This window comes from Pieris rapae, chromosome 18 (assembly GCF_905147795.1).
Source record: "Pieris rapae chromosome 18, ilPieRapa1.1, whole genome shotgun sequence".
Classification (NCBI taxonomy): domain Eukaryota; kingdom Metazoa; phylum Arthropoda; class Insecta; order Lepidoptera; family Pieridae; genus Pieris; species Pieris rapae.
This window is the reverse complement of record NC_059526.1, coordinates 813078-838370: the sequence shown is the minus strand read 5'-3', so window position 1 is coordinate 838370 and position 25293 is coordinate 813078. Positions and strand designations below refer to the sequence as shown.

The 25293-nt window shown below is 32.4% G+C and overlaps 2 protein-coding genes across 2 annotated transcripts; one reads left to right on the top strand and one right to left on the bottom strand.

Moving 5' to 3' along the window:
• Positions 1-503: 503 nt before the first annotated feature.
• LOC111002389 (histone lysine demethylase PHF8) lies at positions 504-13090 on the top strand. The gene is made up of 23 exons (XM_045632031.1): positions 504-631; positions 1063-1148; positions 1433-1615; positions 1940-2052; positions 2285-2421; positions 2676-2877; positions 3020-3115; positions 3265-3410; positions 3688-3814; positions 4376-4498; positions 5093-5209; positions 5427-5794; positions 6272-6486; positions 6834-6982; positions 7527-7637; positions 8270-8453; positions 9195-9291; positions 10133-10252; positions 10329-10444; positions 11131-11236; positions 11769-11916; positions 12312-12387; positions 12636-13090. Exons 1-23 carry the CDS (start codon positions 531-533, stop codon positions 12713-12715), a joined length of 3201 nt encoding a protein of 1066 aa, XP_045487987.1. The 5' UTR covers positions 504-530; the 3' UTR covers positions 12716-13090.
• A 4907-nt stretch (positions 13091-17997) lies between these two features.
• LOC111001592 (facilitated trehalose transporter Tret1-like) lies at positions 17998-24431 on the bottom strand. Its single transcript, XM_022271525.2, has 4 exons — positions 24360-24431; positions 22739-22802; positions 20688-20823; positions 17998-19590 (listed from the first exon to the last, which is right to left on the bottom strand). Exons 2-4 carry the CDS (start codon positions 22772-22774, stop codon positions 18263-18265), a joined length of 1500 nt encoding a protein of 499 aa, XP_022127217.1. The 5' UTR covers positions 22775-22802; positions 24360-24431; the 3' UTR covers positions 17998-18262.
• Between the last annotated feature and the right edge of the window lie 862 nt (positions 24432-25293).

Sequence of the window (25293 nt, the reverse complement as noted above, 5' to 3'; positions counted from 1 at the left end):
TTCATTGTTTATTAATAAAAACCAGTACTGTACCTACATAATATTACGCAGTTTTGTTTTACAAAGTTAATGCAAATAAATAAAATTAGTTTCTTTGGATTGTTTTTCTACCTATGTCATAAGTACATATCACCTAATCTCGTGTAACTTTAACAGCTGTAAAAATAGATTCTTTATAACTCTTGTGGTCTTTTTTCTCATAGATGTAATACCTAGCTACTTATTACAGCACGCAGCGTTAAGCGTAAGCTTACGATCAAGTTTAGATTAATGTTAACCAGATGGCAGTATGTTCAATTAAAATGTGCTTGTATGTATACCACCTTAAATAAATTTATAGAAAATCGTTGCGTAGTAAATAATAAAGTAAATTAATACAAATATATTTATATTCAAATCGATGTCATACTAATTTTAAGATCACTATATTTGTATGTCTATGGTTTCTTAAATGTGGTGGTTCGTGGTATAATGGCATCTCTAATCAACGTGGTAAAAAAAAGTACGAGAATTGTCTATTCGCCATCAAAATGGCGTCATCGAAGGAAACTTATTGTTTGTGTGGTCAACCATATAATGTTGGACAATTTATGATAGAGTGTGACTGCTGCAGAGAATGGTTTCATGGAAGGTAATTCCAAATTAGTATAAATTTCAAAGTGAAAGTGGTACTGTGTGTGAAGAAATAATAAATCAATTGTACAGCACTCCGCACTTCGGCCATCATGTTGTCTATTATGTTTTATGCGGTTTTTATATAATTATACGTGATTATTGCCTTTATAAGTGTACATTTAAATTAACTATAGTGGTCTCTCGATAAGTTATGAATATGTTTTCATGGTTTCTCCTTAAAACTATTTGTTTACATTCTTGGTCACCATGGAGCGCTATGCGCGCTTTTCCTGGGCCTTTGTCAAAATTTAATGTATCTAAATCCATAGAACTACATTTTTTAACCATTATAAAGATCTACTTAATATGTAGGAATTATTTGTTGTGGAATTATAGCCATTTTAATAAATCTAACATAAAAATGTAGCTCAAATTGTTTTGTTACAGTTGTGTAAATGTAAAAATATATCATTCAGATGATATAGACAAGTATCACTGTCCAAAATGTGAACCAACGTATGGCCCTTCTGTCTGTAAGTATTGTTTAGCTTATTATTATGCAATATTATGTAGGTATTTTATACCATTAATTAGTAAGGAATAGATAAAGGTAGAATGTCAATACCAGGTTTTTAAACTTTTTTAGGCTAGTAGTTATTTGATTTTTTACGATGCATCTAATCCTAATGTATGTTTATCAGGTAATAAAATTGTATTTCATTAATAATGATGATCCTAAAGTTAATTTAATGTTGTATATTGTTAAAGAGGCTACTAGATGAAAGAATAGTATTCATAATCACCTTTTTTATTGCAGCAAGATTCCCAACAAATAATCACAGAGCAGATCGATATGAAATTGGAGCTGAAACTCGACCATCCCAAGCTGGGACTCCAGCGTGGGTGCGAGCATTGGCGGCAAGGCCACTGCGACCAACACAGGCCGCCTTACAGAGAATCCGTCCTGAACAGTTCATTGAAGAATTTGTACAGGATAATGGTTAGTGATTTTTAAAAATAACAAATACTACATTATAAACAGGGTTGGAAATAGATTTTGATTTTATGAAATAAACAGTTTGATTAATTTTAACTAATTTTAAAAACCACTCCAGAATTTGGTCCCAGTAGTTAATTTAGTCTAAGAAGACATGATTATAGCAGAAGTCCAGTAACTGCTTTTTAATCATCTATATTTTTTTGGCCCATGGATACTCACATAACACAATAGGCTTAGAAATTTGTATGAATACATTCTTATTTTAAAACTTCACGATAGAAATGTGTACCTGCAGCAAGTGTTAATAAATAAATAAATTTTCAGGTTTCACTAGACCTATCATGTTTCACAGTAAAGAGGGATTGGACATGAAAGTCCCGAATTCAGCATCATTCAATGTAAGATCAGTTTTAAGATTCTGTGGTGCACAATTGGAGGTGAGTTAACCCTGCATTACCTTGTATCTAACGAAACTAAACTGTTGTTTTCCAATTGTAATAGTATCTAATTTTTAAAGGCCCACATGACTATAGAATTAGTATCTATGTGAGGTTTCTTAAATCCCTAAATAAGGCTGATTACCCCGATACATGATTAATTCTCTGAACTTTTTTGCCTTTTCCTTTGTAAGTTTAAAATGTTCTTTTACAATTTTTTTATTATTTTCAGGTGGAAGTGATAGATGTAAGAAAACAGTCAACCCTCAGAATGCCACTTTCAGATTTTGTAGAGTACTTTGAGACACCTCCGGAACACAGGGATGATAAAGTATTGAATGTACTTAGTTTGGAATTTAGTGAAACAAAGTAAGTAGAAAATGGATTTAGATTTTAATTATAAAGCATATATACTAAATTTTAGGCTCTTTTTTTGAAGAACCCAAAGAATTCTTTCAATTTAATGCTGCTGATTAAAAAAATAGCATTATATTGAATTTCCCATGTTCATGTTCATTATGTATTTTCTGACATGTGTAAGTAATTATAGTAGTAATTGGTTTATTTTTTCCTATTGCATGATTCAAAATACCTACTTCTTAAGTTGATAAACATTCTTGCAGCATGTCGCCACTAGTAGAGCCTCCAGGCTTAGCCCGCCGTCTAGATTGGGCAGAACGGGTTTGGGCGGGCGGTGCTGCTGAAGGGCGGCCCAAACCAGCTGTACAGAAATACTGCCTTATGTCAGCAGGTGGATCATATACGGATTACCATGTGGACTTTGGCGGTACCACTGTTTGGTACCATGTATTGCATGGGCGAAAGGTAAGTTTGTATTGTGTATTTAATTTGTCCATGGTAAAAATATGATGTAATATAATTAATTTGTCTTGGTTCTGGGAAATTAACTTCTGTAGTGTAAAACAACTTTGAATATTTCTTTCTTTTAAATTAACTTCACTTTCAGATATTCTACTTGGTACCCCCAACATCAACTAATTTAGCGCTTTATCAACAATGGAGTGCTGCTAATAATCAAAATGAGAAGTTCTTTGGTGATATGGTAAGAATACAAAAAGATTTTGTTTAATATCAATTAGTAATAATTTGATATTGTAATATACAGAATATGCCTTTAGAAATATCAGTGAAATAGATTAATAATTGTGCTGCTGCCACCCCACCAGCTGATCTATAGCTTGGAATTTCCAGGTGGAGTGGTATGGAACTGCGGAGTTATGTGCTGGTGAAACATTATTTATTCCATCTGGATGGATACATGCTGTATACACTCCGTGTGATTCACTCGTGTTTGGGGGAAATTTATTGCATTCATATGCCATTGAAATGCAGCTGCAGTAAGTTATATGTTCTTTTGTGGATTTGATATAGCATTAGGCTTTCCAATAGTAGATTAATTTTCTGAATATAAAGGAAAAATTTGTATTCCAGTCGCACGGCTAATGTCTGAATAAAAAATATACTTATCAATATTTAAATAACTGTTAATTAATCGAATGGAACTTTAGTTTAATTAATAATTAATAAATGATTTCTTATATAATTGAACAGCCAGGAATTGTTTTATGTTCAATTAAAATAATTTTGTTCATCTTGGATTTTGTTATTTTCTAGGATATATGAAATAGAGAGCCGGGTAGAAACACCGACAATGTTCCGTTATCCTTTGTTCGAGGCAATGCATTGGTATGCTGGAGCACATTTGTTGGCGATGCTGAGGAGGCATAATGAGGAAACACAGGTATGTTTTTGAGGGTATTTGCAAATAATTGGATAAGTTTTTTTTTTATCTTTATTTTCAAAAATAATATAGTATATCACAATATGTTACATTAAAAATCCGCTGTGGTTAGTATTAATGCAACCATAGCAGTCTTGTTTAGGAGCGCGACAAATGCATGTAAAAGTAGTTTTTTTTTTAATTTTGAATTTATGTTGGTTAGTGTTAGGGCTATCTTTTATCTGTTTGGGTAGACTATTTATAAGCCGCGATAGCAAATACCGCAACGTTCTCTCGCCAAGTATCTTATGCAAGAATAGCATCTTAGATATCTAGTTTACCATTTACAAAAGGTGTAACATATAAAGTATACTAAAAAATGTAAGTTTATTTATTTATTTAATTCTTAATTGCATTGAAACCGAGCAACAGATGGACTTTTTCCATTTAGCATAACATATACAAACGTAGCTTAATTTATTTTTAATCATTCCAATGAATTCGATTCTTTCTGGCTCCGTCTTCTTTTTTGGTTCGATATCGATTCTGGATAAAAATTTTCATACTTTGTGTTATTTTCAGGACGAAGATTTTACCCTGAGTGAAAGCTATATTCCACCACCACAAGTGGATTTACCCCCATTGTTACTTCGCGGGATAAAGATATTGTCAAATGCTCTTAAGGAATGGCATGCTTTGAAAAGTGTAAGGGTTATTAATTAAACATTATTTAACGGACGCTGGTCTATAGGATGTTACTGTGTTTGTGGGTAGAAAGACCAACCTAATTCTTTAAAATAAACTTGAGTAGGATTTTATCTGCCTAGAAATTATTCAATATTTCCAATCTCTCTTTTACTCAAACATTAAAAATGTATTAACTGTCTAAACAGCCAATCTATTAAAAGTCAAATGTCAAAAATCATTTATTCATATAGGTAACACAATGTATACTTATGAACGTCAATCAACGAAAAAAAATGTACATTTAATGCTTCTAATTTTACATTGACTGCCAGTTCTCAAATCAAGTATCTGAACCGAGAACTGTCAATAAAATCTCCACGACTTTTATTAATCGCGAAGATTTTTTTGTGTTTTGATGTTTGACACAATGGTTTTTATGTTAGTATAATAATAATAATAGGTCCAAAGTTTTTACACGACAGAGCAGTATAATGCCAAGGCAATTGCTAACAAAGACAATAAATATAGTACATAAATGTAATGTCTAAGTCTCAACAAATGTTTTGGTCCTTCGATCCGGATTCAATTAACTGACTAGTTAACTTATTGCAGACGGACACTTCGAAGCGTGACAATGTTCCGAAATGTCTTAATTCTGGACAACTTGTTCGGGAGTTGTGTAAAGAATTACGGGTATTGGAAAAACGGAGCGGCACTAGTAAGGATAAGGTATGTTTGTGTATTTTATCAGGAAAAACAGTAGTACTATTTATTTTCTAACATTCAGAAATCTTTTTTGTGCAGTCTCAGGTTCTGCCGACAAAATACGATAGGACATTGAATAATCTCAATTTACATAGTAAAGATCATGAGGCTGTTGGAAACATCTGTTATTTTGCTCCACAATTACCAATGCTTGTACAAATTATTATAATTAACATTTCAGGATAGTAAAATTAAAACCGTTTCGCCCACAAAACCGAATAATAAGAAGCAGCCGAATACTCAAAAGAAATCGTTAAAACTAACTCTTCCAAAACCAATAATGCATATGACTCCAAACACACAAAATGGCGACTTTATAGAAGAAAAGTTGTATGCGGACAAATTCTATATTGACAACAAAGAGGTCACATTCACCGACAGATATTCCACAGATATTAAATATGTAGCCGATGCAAAGTACGTCAATAGTGACGTGAAGTACGTAGTTGAAAAGGAAGTTCCTGAGAAGTTTTATCAAAATTATGAGGTCGCTTACCAGGATAATGCATATGAAGAAAGGCAAGAGAAGAAAAACATGAAGGTTAAAGTGTAAGTTTTTTTTATTATTTTATAATATTTAGACAAAATTTTTAGGTTAAAAAAAATCAAATATAAAAAATATCGATGTATTCATTCAATAAGAAATGTTTAACAATTAAGATTTTTTGAAATTTCATTTCACTTCATAAAATAAATAATAAAAAAATGCACTAACTACCCACATACTGAAAAGTGTCATATAAATTTATGTTTGTTTGTCTTGCTAAAACTAGAGAATGACTAGTAATTATTATGATTTTAAAATATTTTACGTTAAGAAAGGTCTAAAAAAAACAAAAAACATAAAATTTGTTCCTAGCAGAAAAATAATTTAATGTATTTGTCTTTTTAGAAATAAAACTGATAGCCAACTAAAATATAATATATAATATGTAGGTGATACGAATTTCATCAGGTCATTTAGTATCTTAATATTTATTTTGATAAACAGTCGAAACAATTACAATGAAAATAAATAATCCACAGATCCCCGTCATCATCACAAGAGCCTCCACCATACAGCCTTCCCGAGCATTCAATTCTCAAGTCTCACTTAATCCGGTCTGATCGCCTCAAGCCCATACAGCAATGGACCATTTCAAAGAAGGACATCGGAGATTATCATGAAGAAGTGTTGTATACTAATGAGAATCTTCAAGCCAATGTAAGGTTAGAGGGACCGGAGATCAGCTATGGACCTGGTGAGTTATTACAGATTAGGCAGAGGGTTATAAGTTAGATGTAAAGTGGTCATCTCTGTTTGTCCGTCTGTCCTTAACATTAATGCAAAACTATTACCTACTTAAATACACTTTACAATTGGAATGCTATGTTGAATTCTATTATACCCTATAGTAACATAGACTATATGCCTTTCCAAAGTATAAAAAAATCTGAGCACCGTATAAGTATTATACCTACAGACAGACCTATACTTTTCAGATTGTTTTTTTTCAACAAGTTCTATATTTAGTAGTTCCGTCATCAAGCAATATATAATGACTTCATCATAATTACTTTTGTACTAAAATATGAAGTGTTTTGTTAGGTATGTACTCGGCAGAGGATATTCAACAAGACTACCAATACTCGGAGACAGCTAAACCCGGCTCTTATCAGCAGTATGGAATACAACCGGCCACTGAAATTGCATATGAAACCTATCAGCGATATACAGATGTCGTTCCGGCGCATCAGGTAATATTCAAGAAATACTGTTTGTTTTTTTTTTATAGAACAAACGCAAAGGGGCAGGAGGCTCATCTGATGGTAGTGATACCGCCGCCCATGGACACTCTCAATGCAAGAGGGCTCGCGAGTGCGTTACCGGCCTTTTAATAATTGGTACGCTCTTTTCTTGATGGACTCTAAGTCGTTTGTACTCTAGAAATTATTTAAAAAAATCTTCCTGGTTTAAAAGGTGTTTTCTCAAAAGTAAACCAATATAGCTCTTTATTCATAGTATTTGTTAGGTGATTTTTAAGTTTCGACCAAAATAAAATTACAGTCTTTTATATCTAACCTCAGATTTGATTATCTGTTTTGTGATCATTTTTTTTATTCGTCAAGTAGGTGAAGTAGGCTTTTTGGGTCTAAGGTAAGGTTTTGCGCACATTCAGAAAGTTCATTACGATCGTATGTATGAATATGTATGTTGAAAGTGAATAATTTAGAAATTAATTTCTATTTTTTCAACCGAATCAGAAATTTTTAAATTTATTAATGTTTTATAATGCAACAGGGCGCGGCGTATAGTACGTCAAGTACGCAATCAAACGGCGTATACGTACCCACACCCGCGCATACGCAGCTGCCTTCGTACGAGACGGCGATCGCACATCAGTACCAATACGTGAGTTAATATTAACATATCATGATTTTTTTATGTAACAAAATGAACATACTGGCAGGACCCCTGATGTCAAGTCATACCGCCGCCCATGGACACTCACATTGTCAGAGGGCTCGCAAGCGCAATATAATTTTTTCTCTCTACATATATATATATTTTTATTTCATTTTCTTATATATAGAACAGGGTGCAAACGGGCAGGAGGCTCACCTGATGTTAAGTAATACCGCCGCACATGGGCACTCTATGCCAGAGGGGTTGCGAGTACGTTGCCGGCCCACGTAAAAATAGCACTCAATTGGTTGCAGTATATTATAATTATGATTTTCTTGTGTCTAATTATGACTGCTATGCATTTAGTACTATTTAATATTATTAAAAAATAATCATAACTACAATTAATATCTAATGTTTGACTCTAAAGTAACGAGTAGTAGAGAAGTAACTTCATACAAATTCCCTGGGTTATACCCTGGGGAGCTCAATGCCTCAATTCTTTCGGAGTCAATTTCTGGTGAGTTTCTCGCCCCTGGTTAGCTGAGTGACTAAGATAATACCAATACCACGGTCTCCGCGATACCAACGCTCTCTCTTCCTCCTTCATAAAGAAAAGTTATCCATTTTCTTTTCAGGTAATACAAGAACCAAAGGCACCAGAAAACACTCCCGCCACGCCGGTTCGTCGTTCAGAAAGAGCTGTTAGGCGGAGAATGTCAAATACGTACGAATACGAAGATGGGGATTTGTATGTGGATGAACCGGCTCCAGCGAGGAGGAGGCCGGCCAAACATAAAAATAGCCATAGACAACATTCAGGTATGTACATACAGATAAAAGATTTGCATTTACGAATTTCTAAAGATTTTTTGACTTATGACACATACTTATACACTATATTTCTAAGAATAGCAAGAAAAGTTAAATGGCGGTTGTATGGATATCTTCAGGTATATGTAAAATGAAGTACTTTGACTAAAAATTAACTTGCCTTATTAATGAGTTGTTATATCTAAGTGAATGGTATGTTATATCTATTATCGGAAACTAAATGTTAAATTATGAGTATAGTAAATACTAAAGGACCATTTTAGCTTCAAGTGTGCGATGATTGCTAATAGTTTCGTTTGCACTTCTAGTTATTTACTAAAAATATATATAGGGTGACCATTAGGAATTGGTAAAAAAGTCAAATTTCTTATGAAAACGCAAAATAAATTATAACTCAGGGGGTGAGTTTTAGGATCTCCCGTGGAACAATTTTGCAAGCTGATGACTCCTAACTCCTAGTTGCGTTAGATACACTACTTTTTGGGCACACTGTATATGTTACTTAACTAATGTTAGGTTATATAACTCAATTATCTATCAGTTAAATTGAAACAAAAATATATTCATCAAAAACTTTATTGCGTTTATATGCACAAGCTAAATTCCATATATGTAATATACGTTTTATGCAAAGTAGTTTCTGAGATATATTAACTCTTCTAGGGACATTTATAGTAAAATATAAGTAAATCACTTTAATAGTTATCTGAAGTTATTCTTTTCCAATAGCGAGTGCATACAGATCTCGGCCGGCTCCGGTCAATGGTATAGAGTCTCTGATACAGGCGTCTGTGCTGGCAGAAGGCGAACAGCCAGTCACCGATACGTAAGTTAACTTTGTACTTCCAATTCATACACACACACTCACACTTTTTGCTCCATTAGACAATTGTTCAATACTTTAAAAAATGTTTGAGTATTTTTTTTCTGTATAGCTGTTGTGAGTTTTCAGCAGCTAATCTTTTCAAACTCAAACTCAAATCTTTATTGCATTCCTTATATAAATATTTTACACGTTATAATTTATTACAATAAGGACCTTGGTTAGGCACAGCAATGTTGTGGCAGGGCTCCACCATAGTTAATACATTTCTATTCTTACAAGATACATTATTTATTTGCATTAACTTCACATCGCGAAAAGGAGAATGTACTTAACATTATCAATAAACTTAACTTTTATAAAAGAAATTAAAGTCTATCGGTCAGATACTCTGTAACAGTGTAAACACTTCTTATATAATAATTTCCATAAAGATTTTTACCTTCTAATTTGACATGGTCTATGGTCGGTCGGTTATCAGTACTCATAACTTTTTGGTTGTTAAGTAGAGATTGACTTTTGACTTCTTTTGTAATATTTTAACTTGTTATCATTTATTTATTTATTTATTACATTACATTGTTGATATTCGTTCTTAAATACAAAATACAATGATTTTTAATACTATTCCCATTTAAGCTATGCCTTGGGCCAATCATTTATAGTACTTAGTACTTAATAACATTTCCTTTTGGTGCTTACGGTAGTTGACAATTTCTTCATAACACATTGATGCACAATTACAACAACCTTCAGCATAGAACAAAAGTCGTAATTGATATTACATAAAAATTGACAGACGTCTGACTTATGTCACAATGTTTAATGACTTTATATTTAATAGTGAAGACGCAGCGGTGGCGGGAATGCTGAGCATCAGCGAACGATTCGAAGCGCAGGCGCCGAGGTCCTTCGACGTAGAGACACCGGAACGGCCGAGCCCCAACGAGAGATTGGCTGAGAGGTAACAATTATTTCTTCTCTTGCTTTTCTTCTATTTGCATGTTCAGTTCATTTTATATTTATTACTATTTTCTTAGTTCCAGTACGCCAACAAGTAGTAAACGGCCACGTAAGACGACAACCTTTAGTGCTGATGAGGACTTCGATGATGAAGAGGATATTATCAAAGAGGTCCATAGAGATGAGGAGTATGGTGAGGATAATATAATATATATGTCGGAGAAATATCGTCACTCCACCGATATTGACATTATCTTTAGCGGGCTTATGAATAGTTATTGTATAATATTTAATTTAAATTGATTCCATTTAATACTACAGCTGATAACATTAGCTTAAATTTTAACCAGCAGCCGGTTGCATTGATCTCATATTTAATCACAATTTACTCGGTCTAACCTCATCACCGTCTCATCACCACAATGCTCCACTGACTTAATCAGAACTGTCATCCGTCCAAAGTGATGATGGCGCCCCACTCGAGGTTGTGATTGGTCGAAACAATATTCGTACTTTTATTCGTTAAGTAATGATTCAAAACTATGAAACAATTTAATAATAACTAAACAAATGAATGAAATAAATTGTGATTCTTAAAAGTAATAGAAATCTGAATGATTAACCAAATTAAATTAATTGACTCGATCATAACAGTTCCTAACAATCCTACTATATTAAAATTAGAAATCAGTTCTAAATTAAGGCAGAAGTAATATTTTTAAACATTTAGTCATAATTTATATTATTATCACTATACATAAATTTAAATCAGTAACAGCTAAATCCGTATTTAAGTTAATTATCCAACTGTTTTTTTATCTAGACTTAAGTTCCTGTGGTATACTAAATACCGCTTCTAAATAAACCAATTTGTTCCAGTATATCCATCGCTAGAGATGAGTTCTGATGAAGACGATGATTGGACGTCGACGCGTCGACGGCGTACTTCAAAAAATAGAAGTGATAACAAAGCGAAGAGCGAAAAGTGAGTGATTTAATAGAGGCATATTAAAAATAATTATAATTAATTATTTTATTTAAATAAAATTACAAGCACATTCGCTCGAACGGTGAAGCAAATCGTGAGGAATCGTGAGGCTTAGATTGACAAACGATCATGAAATAGATAGAGAAATCTGAGGCCCAGACCTAAAATAGATTGCAGCGCCAATGATTGATTATTTTTATAAAAGTTGTCCTTTATACACTTTAGGGCCTGTTTCACAATGTCCGGATAAGTTCCAAATAAGCTATTTGTTACTTATTGGTATGATAAATAGTATTTTTGCGTTTCACGACTGTCAGATAGCGCTATACGTCATGAAATTCGAAGTATCTTATTTGGAACTTTTACCTTTCGAATAATTTATGTGTTGCATAGCTATTTGGCACTTTATCCATACATTGTGAAACAGGCCCTTATTATAATTAATATAATATATTATATTACACATTAGTTTAAGTAACCAAAAGTAGTTTTAACTTTTAATCAAAATCTAAAGGAAATATTATTTCAGGGATGAATCGTGGTCACCTCGCGCCCGTTTAGGTCGTTTAGTCCCACGTCTACGTGGCCCCGCCCGTTCGGCCGTACGACGCGAGTGCGTACGCGCAGCTTTACACGCAGCTTCGCAAGCCAATACCGCAGTCGATAAGGTGCCTTTGGTTAGTACTGGTTTATTTAATTCATTTTTATTGCTATTATTTAAAACACATTTCTCATGGTCTAGGGTACGATTATTAGAGAACAATTTTGCTAAGACTTTAGTTTTATTTGTTTATTAACATTTCTTTACATTACAAATACAAATATTTAACATAATTAAATAAAAAGGAGACCAACTGACTTATCGCTTTCTTATGGTTCGATTCCGAAAGGAATGAGTCATTAGGCAAAGTAGATACCTAATCAAGTTATTATTAATGACGCCTTCCCGCCCCAAGCTTGCTGGTTTATCTAAAAATATTATATCAAAGCCACAGTTACAGATTTACATTCTATTCATCTTTTACATTTCATATAAATATATATAGATAATAACATATTATCTACTTTGCAGAATCCAAAGCGTGCAGTGCTAGCGACTAAGAGCCGTCGGCCTCCACCGCCTGTACATAATCCAGCTAATAACAAAAGTGAGTTTCTAATTATCTAATCAATGGTGACAAGTGTATATTTATTATAGAAAAAAATCTGAGTTCAGATGAATGAATGAAGTAAGAAAACATGATTTAGTTAATTAAGGATTATAGTATGTTTTAATCCGAGCGTACATGCAACTTAGCAAGTAACTCTTACCTTACCTTTACTTCCTTTTTTGCTGGATTAATTGAATATATATCCGTTTTGATGAAATATTTATTCAAAAATATATTTTTTGCAGATCTAAGACTGAAAAAGGGTATGAAGACGGCGAAGCAACGTCTCGGTAAAATATTAAAAATACACAAAATGATATATTAGATTGTATATTTAGTAAATAATAGTTTAATTTCTAGATATATGTAAGATATATTTTATATATGTATCGGACCAATCGGTGTTGTGTCGGTATGTAACACTGATTTTTGTTCTCTTTCGATTTTGGCTTCTGTAAAAGTTTTTGAAACGTGTGCAATATTGCTCTTATTTTTTTATATTTTTCTATACTACCGTCATTAGTTTTTTTTCATTCGTACATGTTTAGGTTAAATTTGGGCTCGTATTTCAAAATGTTAAAATAGGGTGACGTAATGTCAAATTGTCAATGGGATTTGACATACATAGTTCGCTCTTGACGCTTAAAAATACGCTTTACTAGTAATTAAAAAATATCGAATGTGTTCGAAGTATCGTAATCGAACCAATCTAATAAATTTGGGCCTAATTGCTTTAGCGTGTTATTCTCAAAGCGTAGGCATGTCAGTCACAGAAGGCTAGCACAGAAATCTGAGGCTCAGACTTAAAAAGGTTGTAACACGATCGCCTTTTTTAACCCACGAATAAAGTCGTATAAAAAATTGCTCTTTGAAATACGGGTGATCAAATTATAAAAAGATCTGATATTTTAAGTTACGAAAACTTGAACTTGATTCTCATAATTTATTTATTTGTATACAACATAATTCCAAAGATTTTGTATCAAGAAAATTTTCTTTTTTATTCCGGCCCGAAGGACCAAAACTTCTTGTTAGCAAATATGAAGTTTTGGAATCTTTGTTATACTAATAGGTAAAATAAGGAGAATCGAGTCGCTGAACTTGTTTTGGTACGGCCAATAATTTATACAATTGAAATTACCTACTTCTATTTATTTGTATTAAATTATTATCTTTTATTGAACTTTCAATGACTGTGCTGATATAAGCGTAACATGAAGAAAAAGGTCTAATGCGGACAAATTTCTCCCTCGAATCAGTCCGACAGTCTTGTGCTATTCGTATTATATTCCTCCGGAAATCGAACCTAGAACCGCGCTTCAATAAAAGTGGCTAACTTTTTGAGTTAGTCCAGGGTGCAAAATATCGTATCTAGGTTACCAGTAGCTATTACAAGTTGTAGATAATAAATGAGTTTTTATAAACTACGACTCGTGATAGTTACGATTGGTTGTGGATAGAAAAGCGCCTTTACCACCGAAAATGCGTAATGTTAAGTATTTTAAGTGTTAAGTTCTTTTGTTAATTTTGTTAGCTACAAGACTGTTTTGCGAATTTCCAAAAAAACGGAATACATAATTCCAAATCTGCTTAGTACTCTTTGACGTCTAATAGATGCCGCAAGCTTCTGGTTCATACTTTAAACTATTATTATTCTAGATTATTGTTTTTATTTGTTTCTGTTACAATGGTGTATATTATAAAATATCAAAAAACATATTTCGTAAATTTTATGTAATTCAATAATGCTTAGAATTTGCAAAACAGTCCGTGCTTTACTGTTAGTTTACAGGGTGTTACATTAAAAAGCTAAATCACTTTTTTTATATTTAGATATTAATTACATTTATTGAAGTCAACGAAATATTTCTTTTATATAATTTCAAATAACTTTACTAACATTTTAAGAAAAAGTTATTATTCTTGAAAGTCTCTTCATATATTCATAAATTTATATGTCGCAGTAAAGTAGTTAAATCTCTAAAAGTTAATTAAAGATGGATATTCAATCAAATTGCTAGCACTTTGATTTAAATAAAGAAGCGTCGAAAACGTTTAACCATCTGTCTGACCGAAAGCCAGCGTGTCGATTAATAATGTAAAACAAGATGGCGGTCACGTCAACAGCTGATTACTTTTAGGGTTTTTTTTACTTTTACTGTTTTCGATTTGTGTGTGTAAATTATAAACATGTTATCGACTCCACCATTTTTTTGTATTATTGTAAATGGTTAGGTTAGGTTAATTGTTGCCTAGCAACGTTTAGGAAACTCGTTAAACGTTTCATTCACTCACTTGTCTGACGTAACTAAAGCGACTTAATTGAATATTAATGTCGAGAGATTCAATTAACTCTCTCATTTAACTACTGCGACTTATATATGACAAAAGTAAAACATTTAAAAATAAATACAATACTGGCATTTTTTTAAAATAAATTGTACTCAATATGTGAAATATTTTTTAAATCAATTATTAGTTGTCTAGACCTGATAGATATCTCGGATATATTGTTATAACTCACAGTCCTTGCACTAACCAGTTACAACGTAACTTCAATGTTAATTATTTACTCATTAATGACGTCATCGCAGTTAAAATTAATATATGGTTTTTGTTGTCAAAAGTATTACGTTGCTTGTACGGAAAACGGATATATTACCACATATATCCGTTTTTCTAATAGCTTGCTTGCTAATATTAAAATTGAACTTTATATACAGAAATAATTTATTAATTGACGGCATCGGTGTCAAGTCATACCTGGAAACCCTTTTGAAATGGAAGATAATCTTTACCCTAGTTATAAGTGACAACATAAAACTTCAAGCGAAAGAAATGTAGTATTTTAATTATTTTTCTACACACCTTAATATATACACATAGTATGGTGCCTCGATATCTGTATATTATGTAAATTTAACATACGAACGGCACGTTATTGTTTGACGTTTATTATACATTATAATAAGAATCCAAATCGTACGCTTAAACCACTAAGCCGACATTGGTAGTATTTGCATACCAGTTAATATATTTGGAATCAATGTCGTAGGGGTTCTGATGGCTGGAAATCTTCAACAGTCCGTTTCACAAGGCATTTCCTTTTGCGAAGTAGCGAATTGTGGAATCAACTAGCGACCTATCTATCGGCTATCGACGAGCTAGGCGTCTTCCCTGAGAGAAACGACCTACTAATCAAAATTCGAGCGTACTCCTTCCTCAAAGACCGGCAACGCACCCACTAAAAATGGGTGTCTATGGGCTACGATGACTGCCCTTTTGGGGCGTCACGCAGGCTCATTTGCCCCCTATTATATAAAAATAGTGTGGCGAGTGTCGAAAGGTGTCTTTTTTTATAGAACAGGGGGAAACGGGCAGGAGGCTCACCTGATGTTAAGGGATACCACCGCTCATGGACACTCGATGCCAGAGGGCTTGCGAGTGCGTTGCCGCCCTTTGAGAGAGGAGTACGCTCCGGTCTTTGATCTCAATACCCCGGATTCATCTTATTAAAGGCTTATAATTGATTTCTTTCACATTTAAAGTCGCTGCAGTTTTTTGTGTTTATAAATGACGATTCCGTCATCAATAATATGTAGATAACATTGTCAATGTCACATTTACACTACGTAGATTGTAGGGCAGGGTGGAGTACGAAATCTATTTCAGGTTTGTATGAAAAACACGAACTGTTATTTTCATACAATTTTAGTTTTCGCCTTTCTTCATACACCACTTAAGGCATCTTTATGTTTCAAAGATACGACTATTGATACTAGGAGAAGGTTTTTAATCTGTTTTCAAAATGGTATTGTTATTTGTCATGTATTTTTATATTAGTTTGTATTAATTTATATTGTGCTGCTAAAATACGATTATTCAATGTTATATCTTAATAAAACAGTCGAGTTTATTTAAACTTATATCTCGAGAACGGCGGGACCGTGTTTCATAGCTTTTGATTTGTTGTTTATTGTATTTAGTTAATGAAAAATATTAAAGAAATTTAAATATCCACTACAAAATGTTCCTGTTTTCCGTAACTGTCAAACATTTAATGTAAAATACGGTAAACTCTCCCATCAAGTTAAAGAGCGTATTTTAATTAGGTTTCGGAATTTACAAGATGTATCCACAATATTCCGATGTTAGCGTATTTTAGATTTTTTTAAATCTAGATTAATTTCAGTAATAGAAATAGATTGACATATACAACAAATCAAGGCACAATGTAACGTTGAGTATTGCGCGTTATAGTATTATTTTTTTTTTGTATTAATTGTATAACTTTTATATCATACATTATGTTCAGCTAATTTGTAGTTTGCCGGGATTTATAAAAAAAAATTTGACATCAGTCAAACAAAGGCGTGCCGTTGGTATATATAATATTAAAAATATACTTAATACTTAAACACCAATCGAGTGGCTTATATAGCTTTCTCTTAATTTAAGTATGTGTTAAACAGAGATAGCTATTTATAAGCGTTTTGATTGACTTACGTATATTTAAGCTAAACCACAGAATGTAAGTAGATGTATAAATATATGTTGTAATAATACTGATTTATATGGTGACTTGTATGTTGTGGAGAAAAAAGAGTTTTCTAGATCTACTTTTGTGTTTTATTGCTTTCACTTAGTTTATGAATTGAAATAGAAATTGAAAACACTGAATTATCCGAACAAATTCGACTTTGGGTCCTTCAAGAAAAGAGCGTACCCATTCTTGAAAGGCTGGCAACGCACTTGCGAGCCTTCTGGTAATGTGTGTCCATGGGCGGCGGCATCACTTAACTTCAGGTGAGACTCCTGCCCGTTTGCCTCCTATAACATTAAAAAAGCAAATTTTTCTCTATCTCGAATTTCTGTAACTATAGATTGAGGTTGAACAAGTGAAATGTGTCACGTCACCCTTAATTAATGGATAAAATATCAGTGATATGTGACGCACTTAGATAAGGTAGTGACGCTAAACATCTTTGTTTTTCTGATCATCCCTTCTTGCATATATATATATGCAAGAAGATCGCAAAAAGAAAAGAGTTGTGTATGTTATATGTTAAATCTTTGTTATTTCTGCCTAAATGACTATGGTACGAATGGCCTAAGCATTACCCAGCAATTTTGTAACAAACGATACGTTAATATCTTTCAGGCCGGTCAGTTAAACGGCTAATTAACTCGGAAGATATTAACGTATAATAAAAGGTTTTCTGTTAATTTTATAAAATTAATTATTGTTTATTATATTATGGTTGAAATTTGCAGTAGACAATAGATAAAGAATATTATTGAAGCCTGAAGTATTTTGAAATATGAGGAAATTACAAGATCATTTGCATTCGTTGATAGGAAAACGAAACAAGGAAATGCCTAACAATTTAAATTATTTATCGAATTTTAGAAAGGAAAAAAAGAAATTTATTAAGTAGGTTGGTTACTTGTTATCTTCAAGTATCAATAAGTAACACTATTAAAATTCATTCGGTAATGAATTTTTAAGACTTCTGATAGTTAAATAGTAAGTACAATGTTATATAGAAATACATTTTAAAAATGCACTTGCGCATGACATGTAAATTGTAAATTAACTTAAAATGGTTCTTATAAAAGATTAATATAATTCCATTTAATTGGTTTTTAAAACCTGTCTTAGCTAATTATCACAATTTTTTACAGTTCATTTAATAAATAAATATGGGGCTGCATCCTGTGCTGAAACAATTGCACAAGATATCTCAATTTGTGAACCATTAGAATCTCTAACCGAAGACGGTATGTCGAAATTTGCAAGATTATAGGTCCCCCATTATAACCATCAAGAAAGTGTCATCTTAGTTAATCAATTCGATTCCTGCTTTTCTTATCAAATAACTGGACTACTACACCGTCTATCTTGGTTATGCTTTGAAGCTGTCAGAGATTGTGTAGACTTCAATTCCTCTGGTGAGAGCGGGCGTCCTCTAAATTCATCTTCAATTTCTTGCAATGTCCTGTCCTTCGTTTCCGGTAAGAAGAAATACTCGATAACCAGACAATATGCCACAATGGTAGCGTAAATAACATATGCTCCATGTATGCCCATGTTTTTAAAGAGAAATGGAACAGTCTTCAGAATTATGAAGAAGTTTCCAGAGAGGAAGAACACGCTTATACTGCCCGCTAAACTTCTGTAATCTAATGGAAATAGTTCTCCAGCGATAATGAACGGTAGCGGCACTGTACCCGTCGCAATGGTCACCATGTGGATGTGAATCAGCAAAATTCCTATAAAGGGATGATCGTATGGCAGCATGTTATGTACTTTGAGATAGCTATACGCAGCAATTGCCAAAAAGGCAAATATATTTAGACCCACAGTTGCAAACAGCATCGTTCTTCTTTTAACTTTCTTGATCACCCAGACGGCAATCCCGTTGGAGATAATTCTTTGGGCTCCCAACGTGATGACCATTAAGTATATATTAACATCTGTGCCAATAACAAGTGTAAAGACATCCAGAGTGTATGCAGCCAATATGTTCGCTCCAGCCCACTGGCTTAACGTATACATGTGAATCATAATGAAAATTGGCTTATAAAATTCCCTTTTCCGTATCGTTGTGTTGAAGAAGGCAATATTCGATTTCAGTCTTTTTGAAAAGCTTTCTCCTAATACCACTTCAGTCTTAGCCTCTCTGACAATCATACTGGTTTCAATCATACGTTTCAATTCTTCTTCTTCACCATCCCCTCGTAGCCATCTGAATACCTTTCTACTTTCTTCATATCGTCCCTGATCAGAGAGCCAGGCTGGCGTTTCTGGGGAGTATAAAATTATAAGCAAGTCGAGAAACATGACGAACGCAATGACTAAGGCTGCGGTTTGCCAGTAGAAGAATGCTCCTAATGTGTGAGCGAATAGAACTCCAACAGCAATTGACAGGGAAATAGTTGTTAGAAAGGCTCCTCTGTTTTTGGGGCTGGTGTACTCTCCGATGAGAACTGGCCCCAAAGATGCAGTCATTCCCATTGCGGTTCCCTTTAGGAATCTTCCAACAAGAAAGACTTTGATATCAGTGGCAAGAATGACACAGAACCATCCTATAAGCATGGTGATGATGCTGAGAATATTGGCTATACGTCGGCCATTTTTCGCCATCACCGTTGGGATAATAAAGTTTCCGAAGATCAGAGCGAAACCCAGGATAGCAGCTGAAAAGAAATAAAATATACCTGTTTGTCAGCCAAAAATATTTTATAGTCAAAATTAATTATTGTTTGTTATATATTTATGTTTAAACAGTTGAATCGATTTTGATAACGTTGCATGAACTAGAACTAGGTTTTTATTATTTTGCTGAGTTAAAGAAAATTATTCTCGCTTAAGTATAATAATAATATACCTATATAATAATTTTATTGGGTAATATTTTATTTCTTCGTTAAACATTTGTTAAAAGTGGTGTTGTGTAGTTTTAACACTTAAACTAACTTTGAAAACATCGTAAAATATATTATAATAGCTTAACTTTTATAATGCAACATTTGTAGTAACACAATAAGGAAGAATAGAAATTAAACCTAATATTTAGACAAAACATTACATATATTTGGGAAACAATATTATTTATCTTATCATATCAACAACTTAGACCTTGAGGCTGCATCATTTAGGCAGATTACCTAATTCTATAGATTCCAAATCATCCACTTGAATTTTTATAGGTAACAAACAGTTTAAATATATTTTAAGACTTCATGAAAAACACAGATTGATGAAAAAGACAGACTTACTGGAGACAACCCGCAAAGGAGTATAATCAAAATCTTATCTATGTAAACTTGTTAAGAATGTTAAAAAATTTAATTATTTTGTTAAATAATTTAATCACTTTCAATTGATATATCATATCATATGTTTTTATAAATATATAAGATATTTTATCCGAAGTGTTCCTCAAGCAATTTTTAGTTAGTTTATTTCTTTTTTGGGTTAAAATGATTTAATAATTATGTTACCAATCCAATTAGGATCGAAAAACAAATGTGAAGATTTGTTAAATGAAAAAAAAAAATATTTTAGTTATAAGCTGTTAATATTTCTCAATAAATAAACTAAATAAAGTTACTGCTAGCAGAGTGTAATATAATAATAATTTACTTGTTGAAAAAGTTTTATTGTTTTAATATAACGAAGATTACAATAGGCACAAGCAATTTAACAAAGGTCATCAAAAGGAAGTAAGTAACTATATAGTATATCAAAACCAGAGACTAAAGAACAAGCCAATTTTATTTTTAACACTTACATATCCAAGATCCGGTAACATCGTCGATTGGTATGATGGAGTCTGGCTGTCGTAATTGAGGCAGCGCAATGGCTGCAAAACCCATTGTTAACCCATGAGACGACAGGTTTAGGGATACACCCAGGGTTACGAAACACTGAAAAAATATAATAATGTTTAGCCTTAACGTTTCGGAGAACTTATGCGTCTGTTTGACCACAACGAAACTGTTGCCGCAAGAGCTAATCCGATTTTCTCAGGTAGCATATTAGGATCTTTGTTATGTGCTTGAATCCGGCGCTCAAAGCATCGAAGAAATCAAATCAAAATTCGTTTATTCAGTTTAGATGCGTCTTAAGGCATTGTTCTGAGAAGAACGGGCAAGAAACTCAGCAAGTTTTCCCAAGAACAGCACATGAAAGTTACCAACTACTATGTACCAACAATAAATTCTAATTGTTTCACATAGAACTTTACAAAATAAAACGCGTTAAAAATAATCCCCAATTATAATATATATTGCCATATTTTTTATTCAGAAATATAATTATTAGTTATAATTTAAGGAACATCGGAGAAATTATCTAATTACCACAATTAGGTTTATTTAAAAGATAAACGCTTGTTAAATATAAAGACCGCGTATTCCGACCGGGAACAGCAAGTAGCATAATACGATAATCTATGTAAATATCGGTGATGTTTATCACTAGTTAGCGATAAAATAAACAATATTGATAACCAAATTGGGAATATACTACAATTAGTACCAAGCACTTATTTGAATTAATTATAATTAAATTTGTTTTTTATTATTCTGTAATATCTATACAAATATATATTGCGTAGAGCGATTCTTTTCTAACATTAATTGGTAGAGACTATACCTATGGGCTATGATTATATATATGATTGCACTATATTAAAATGATGTGACAACATATATGAAGATGTATCTTCATATTTTATGACGTTTAATTAAATTAATTAGAAGTAGCCTGCAGAGGACTAGTCCCAGGCCCTTTTTATCAACTATATAATCGGTAACTTTATAGTAAGTAAAAAAACATTCGGAAGGAAATCAATAAAATCTTTGCTGGTGGTTCCGACTGCCCCATCACTGTTGAATTTTTTACCTTGCAATGAGTTATATATATTTCGAAAAAAGAAGCAAGGTCGAGGCAATACGGTAGACATCTTCGACATTAAATAAATAATGGTTTTCGAAAAACAAAAGCTGTAAAAATTGATTTTAGAATACATAGAGTATATATTTGTGATAAAAATGGCCAGTAAGTAAAACGCTAATTTTATATGTAAAGTCGTAATATTTTGTAATAAAATCATAATTAAACAAGTTTAAAATATCTATAATTAGTTTAATCTATTAACCAAGCAATTGATAAACGTTGTAATAAGTAATTTATTAGATTTGTTCTAGTACCTGACACTCATAACTAACCACTCGATTTACATTTTTACTATATGTACACATAGAGTTTCCTCAATTGTAGTTATTAAAATAATCTATTTAAAACTGGTCCCACAATCCAAATAAAACCAACAATTACAATATGGTGTATATTACAACTTGGACTAAGAAAAGAGCGTACCAATTTTTAAGAAGCCAACAACGAACTTGCTACATTCTATGTGTATAGGCGGCGGTATTTCTTAACATCTGATGAGTCTACCCCGTAGCAGCTTTGAAGGACCCAAAGTCGAATTGGTTCGGAACGCTCGAACCGTTAATAACATAACGATATTAACTAGGGGTTCAGCGTGCGATTTCGTTCCTAAATCATAGATTCAATCCCCGGCTGTGCACCAATGGAAGTTCTGTGCACTTTTAAATTCGCTCGAACGGTGAAGGTTATCATCGTGAGTAAACCATTCCTTAGGCACAGGAGGCTGATCACCTTGCCTATTAGATTGACAAATCATCATTAAACAGATTTATAAATAAAAAGTAGTAGCCTTACTGATGTATTTTTAGTAACAACATAAACTTGTTGATTTAAATTAAAGCGTAAACAAACGCAAATGAAACAAATATAAAAACAAATTCTTACCTGTTTTTTAAACGGCGTAATCCATGACCTTCCCATTATGGCACCGTCCTCACATTACGACGTACTAAATGACGAATGGTAAGATTTTTATCAACATTCGATAATATGAATGACAACTCAATAGATTGTAAAGTATAGAATATTGTATAACATATATATGGCTGAACGCCAAGTTTAAAGATAGATTGTATAAGTCGGCATATAGGAAATTTGTATTACATAATTTTATGATTTGGTCTTGAAACACGGAGTTGTATTTTAATGAATCTGTGATAGTTTATTTACAATATAAAACCTAGTAAACATTGCTAATTAATAAACAGGATTTAAAATCATACTGATGTGAGATTTTTATTTATGTCATCTAAATATAAATATTAACGAAACAAACTAATTATCAATAGGAATGTATTTTGAGCTCGATTTTAAAAAATCTTTGAAAATCTTGCTGCAATAAAGTAGCAATATTTATTTTATATCTAAAAATCACCAGTTATGTCAGTTAAATATTTAAAATGACTTTTAACAATGTTACATACAAAATGGTCTTAACACACGACGGCTTCAAGAACTTTCTCTCCAAAACAATTTCTATTAGTCTTGCAGAATTGGTAGTACAATTAACGAAATGTGTTTGGTATACTTATACTGACCATTTATACTTTGACGCAAAACGGGAAATTGGTTTTATTCAGGTCAAATTATAAGTAGTTATTTACAAAAAGCTGTTTTTCAAATTACTTATTTAGAGAAAGTCGGCTTAATAGATATGAATAGCTACGAATCACAAAATATAGATTTTTTTGAATTTATCAGAAAAACATTTTTTTTAATATAGTTGGTGACCAATATAGTATCCAAAATGTTTAGTAATATTTATCAGAAAATCATTTTTTAATATAGTTGGTGACGATTTCAAATATGAATTAAAGTTTTGGCACGATAATTTATATTTGCTGCTCAAATTGTCGCGTGGTTTTGAAAACGGGACAATTTTGCATCCCACAGTTCATTTCGGGGACACCGGGATTTGGAAAAAGGGACAGTCCCGTTCAAAACGGGCCGTCTGGTCACGTTAGGTATAATGTCGTTTCTAATAGCATTATTTCTTTTGCAATCTTAATATAGTTCTATCAATATTCATAGCTCTTAAGACGTGACTTGGTTACGAATACAAAAAAAAATTCAGTATTGCTGTCGCTATTGGTGTGAAAGAGTATAATAACGGTTAATAAAATGGAGAGTATTGATAAATATCTATTCAGTCCATACAATTGAGTTGAATACTACTAATAAACAAAAGACTGACGTAATGAATTATCTGGTGGAGCCACAGCCCACGTCCTTATATAATGTAGTAGTTTGTTGACACGAACTGTCATTTTTATACAAATATAGTTTTCGACTTTCGACATACAATACTGTTGACTACCGGTCTACTAGAATGTCATTAAACTACAAATTAAAATTGCAGTAACTACAAATAAGTAATTATTGTGTTATTAATTCCAAGGTCGGAATCGGCTATTATGGACTCACGCGACGAACAACAAAACAAAACATTATTTAATCTGTGCAAATAAGTAATATTACTTTTTTGTATATCTAATTTTTTACTTACAACAATCCAATAGTGTGTATATTTATAATTCAGTTAAAACTTCATCACTTAAACGTTACCTAACAACCTCTCACTTCAAGTCTAAACACTGAAATGAAACTATTTGTACAACCTACTTTTTGCTAATTTATTTAAATTTATTGTCGTAATGGCACACTCATATTTTTTTTATGTAGAGCAAGTTATCATCGTCAAATTCTAACAAGAATATGATAACATTAATTAGTTTGAAATATATACATGGTAAATTATTTATTTATTAATTTAACAAAATAACCGTTTTTACTCCAATCCGGTAACTACATATAATGATATATCACATACTATCGGATCAAATAAAATCAAAATCATTTATTTAATGTCAACGTCAAAAAGAAATCTCTCGAAGAACTTTGGATCTGAATGTTTATGCAATTAATACTTGCTTGTAGAGGCGAAAAACGGCCCGACTACCATCATCTCTAATATTGGATTGTCAACCACAGCTACGATCTCGCCGATAAACAAAATGGTGTACAATGTCTCTACGTTTTCGTGGAATAGATTCGAGTCGATTTTCATATACGGGAGTCCGCCTTGAGTTTTGATTCTAAGTATTCTATAATAATCGCTTTACTCATTGCACATACTTAAGTCAATAACCTACTTTTTTAACAAGAATATTTATCATGATAAATTGTCCAATACTTCTTTATTAGAGAAGACCCTCTGTTCTTGTGTTTCATTGTTTCTACTTACTGAAATCTAACCGTCTTATTAGTGGTAAGTAATAAGACGGTTAGACGAACACATCAACATTTTGACGAGGCACATATTCTTATGTAAATTAATTTACATTTAAGAACTGTGTATTCTATTTATCGAAACATCATTTTAATATAATATATACATTCAAGTGGTTTAATGAAATTTATAGACAGCCATTTTCTGCTAT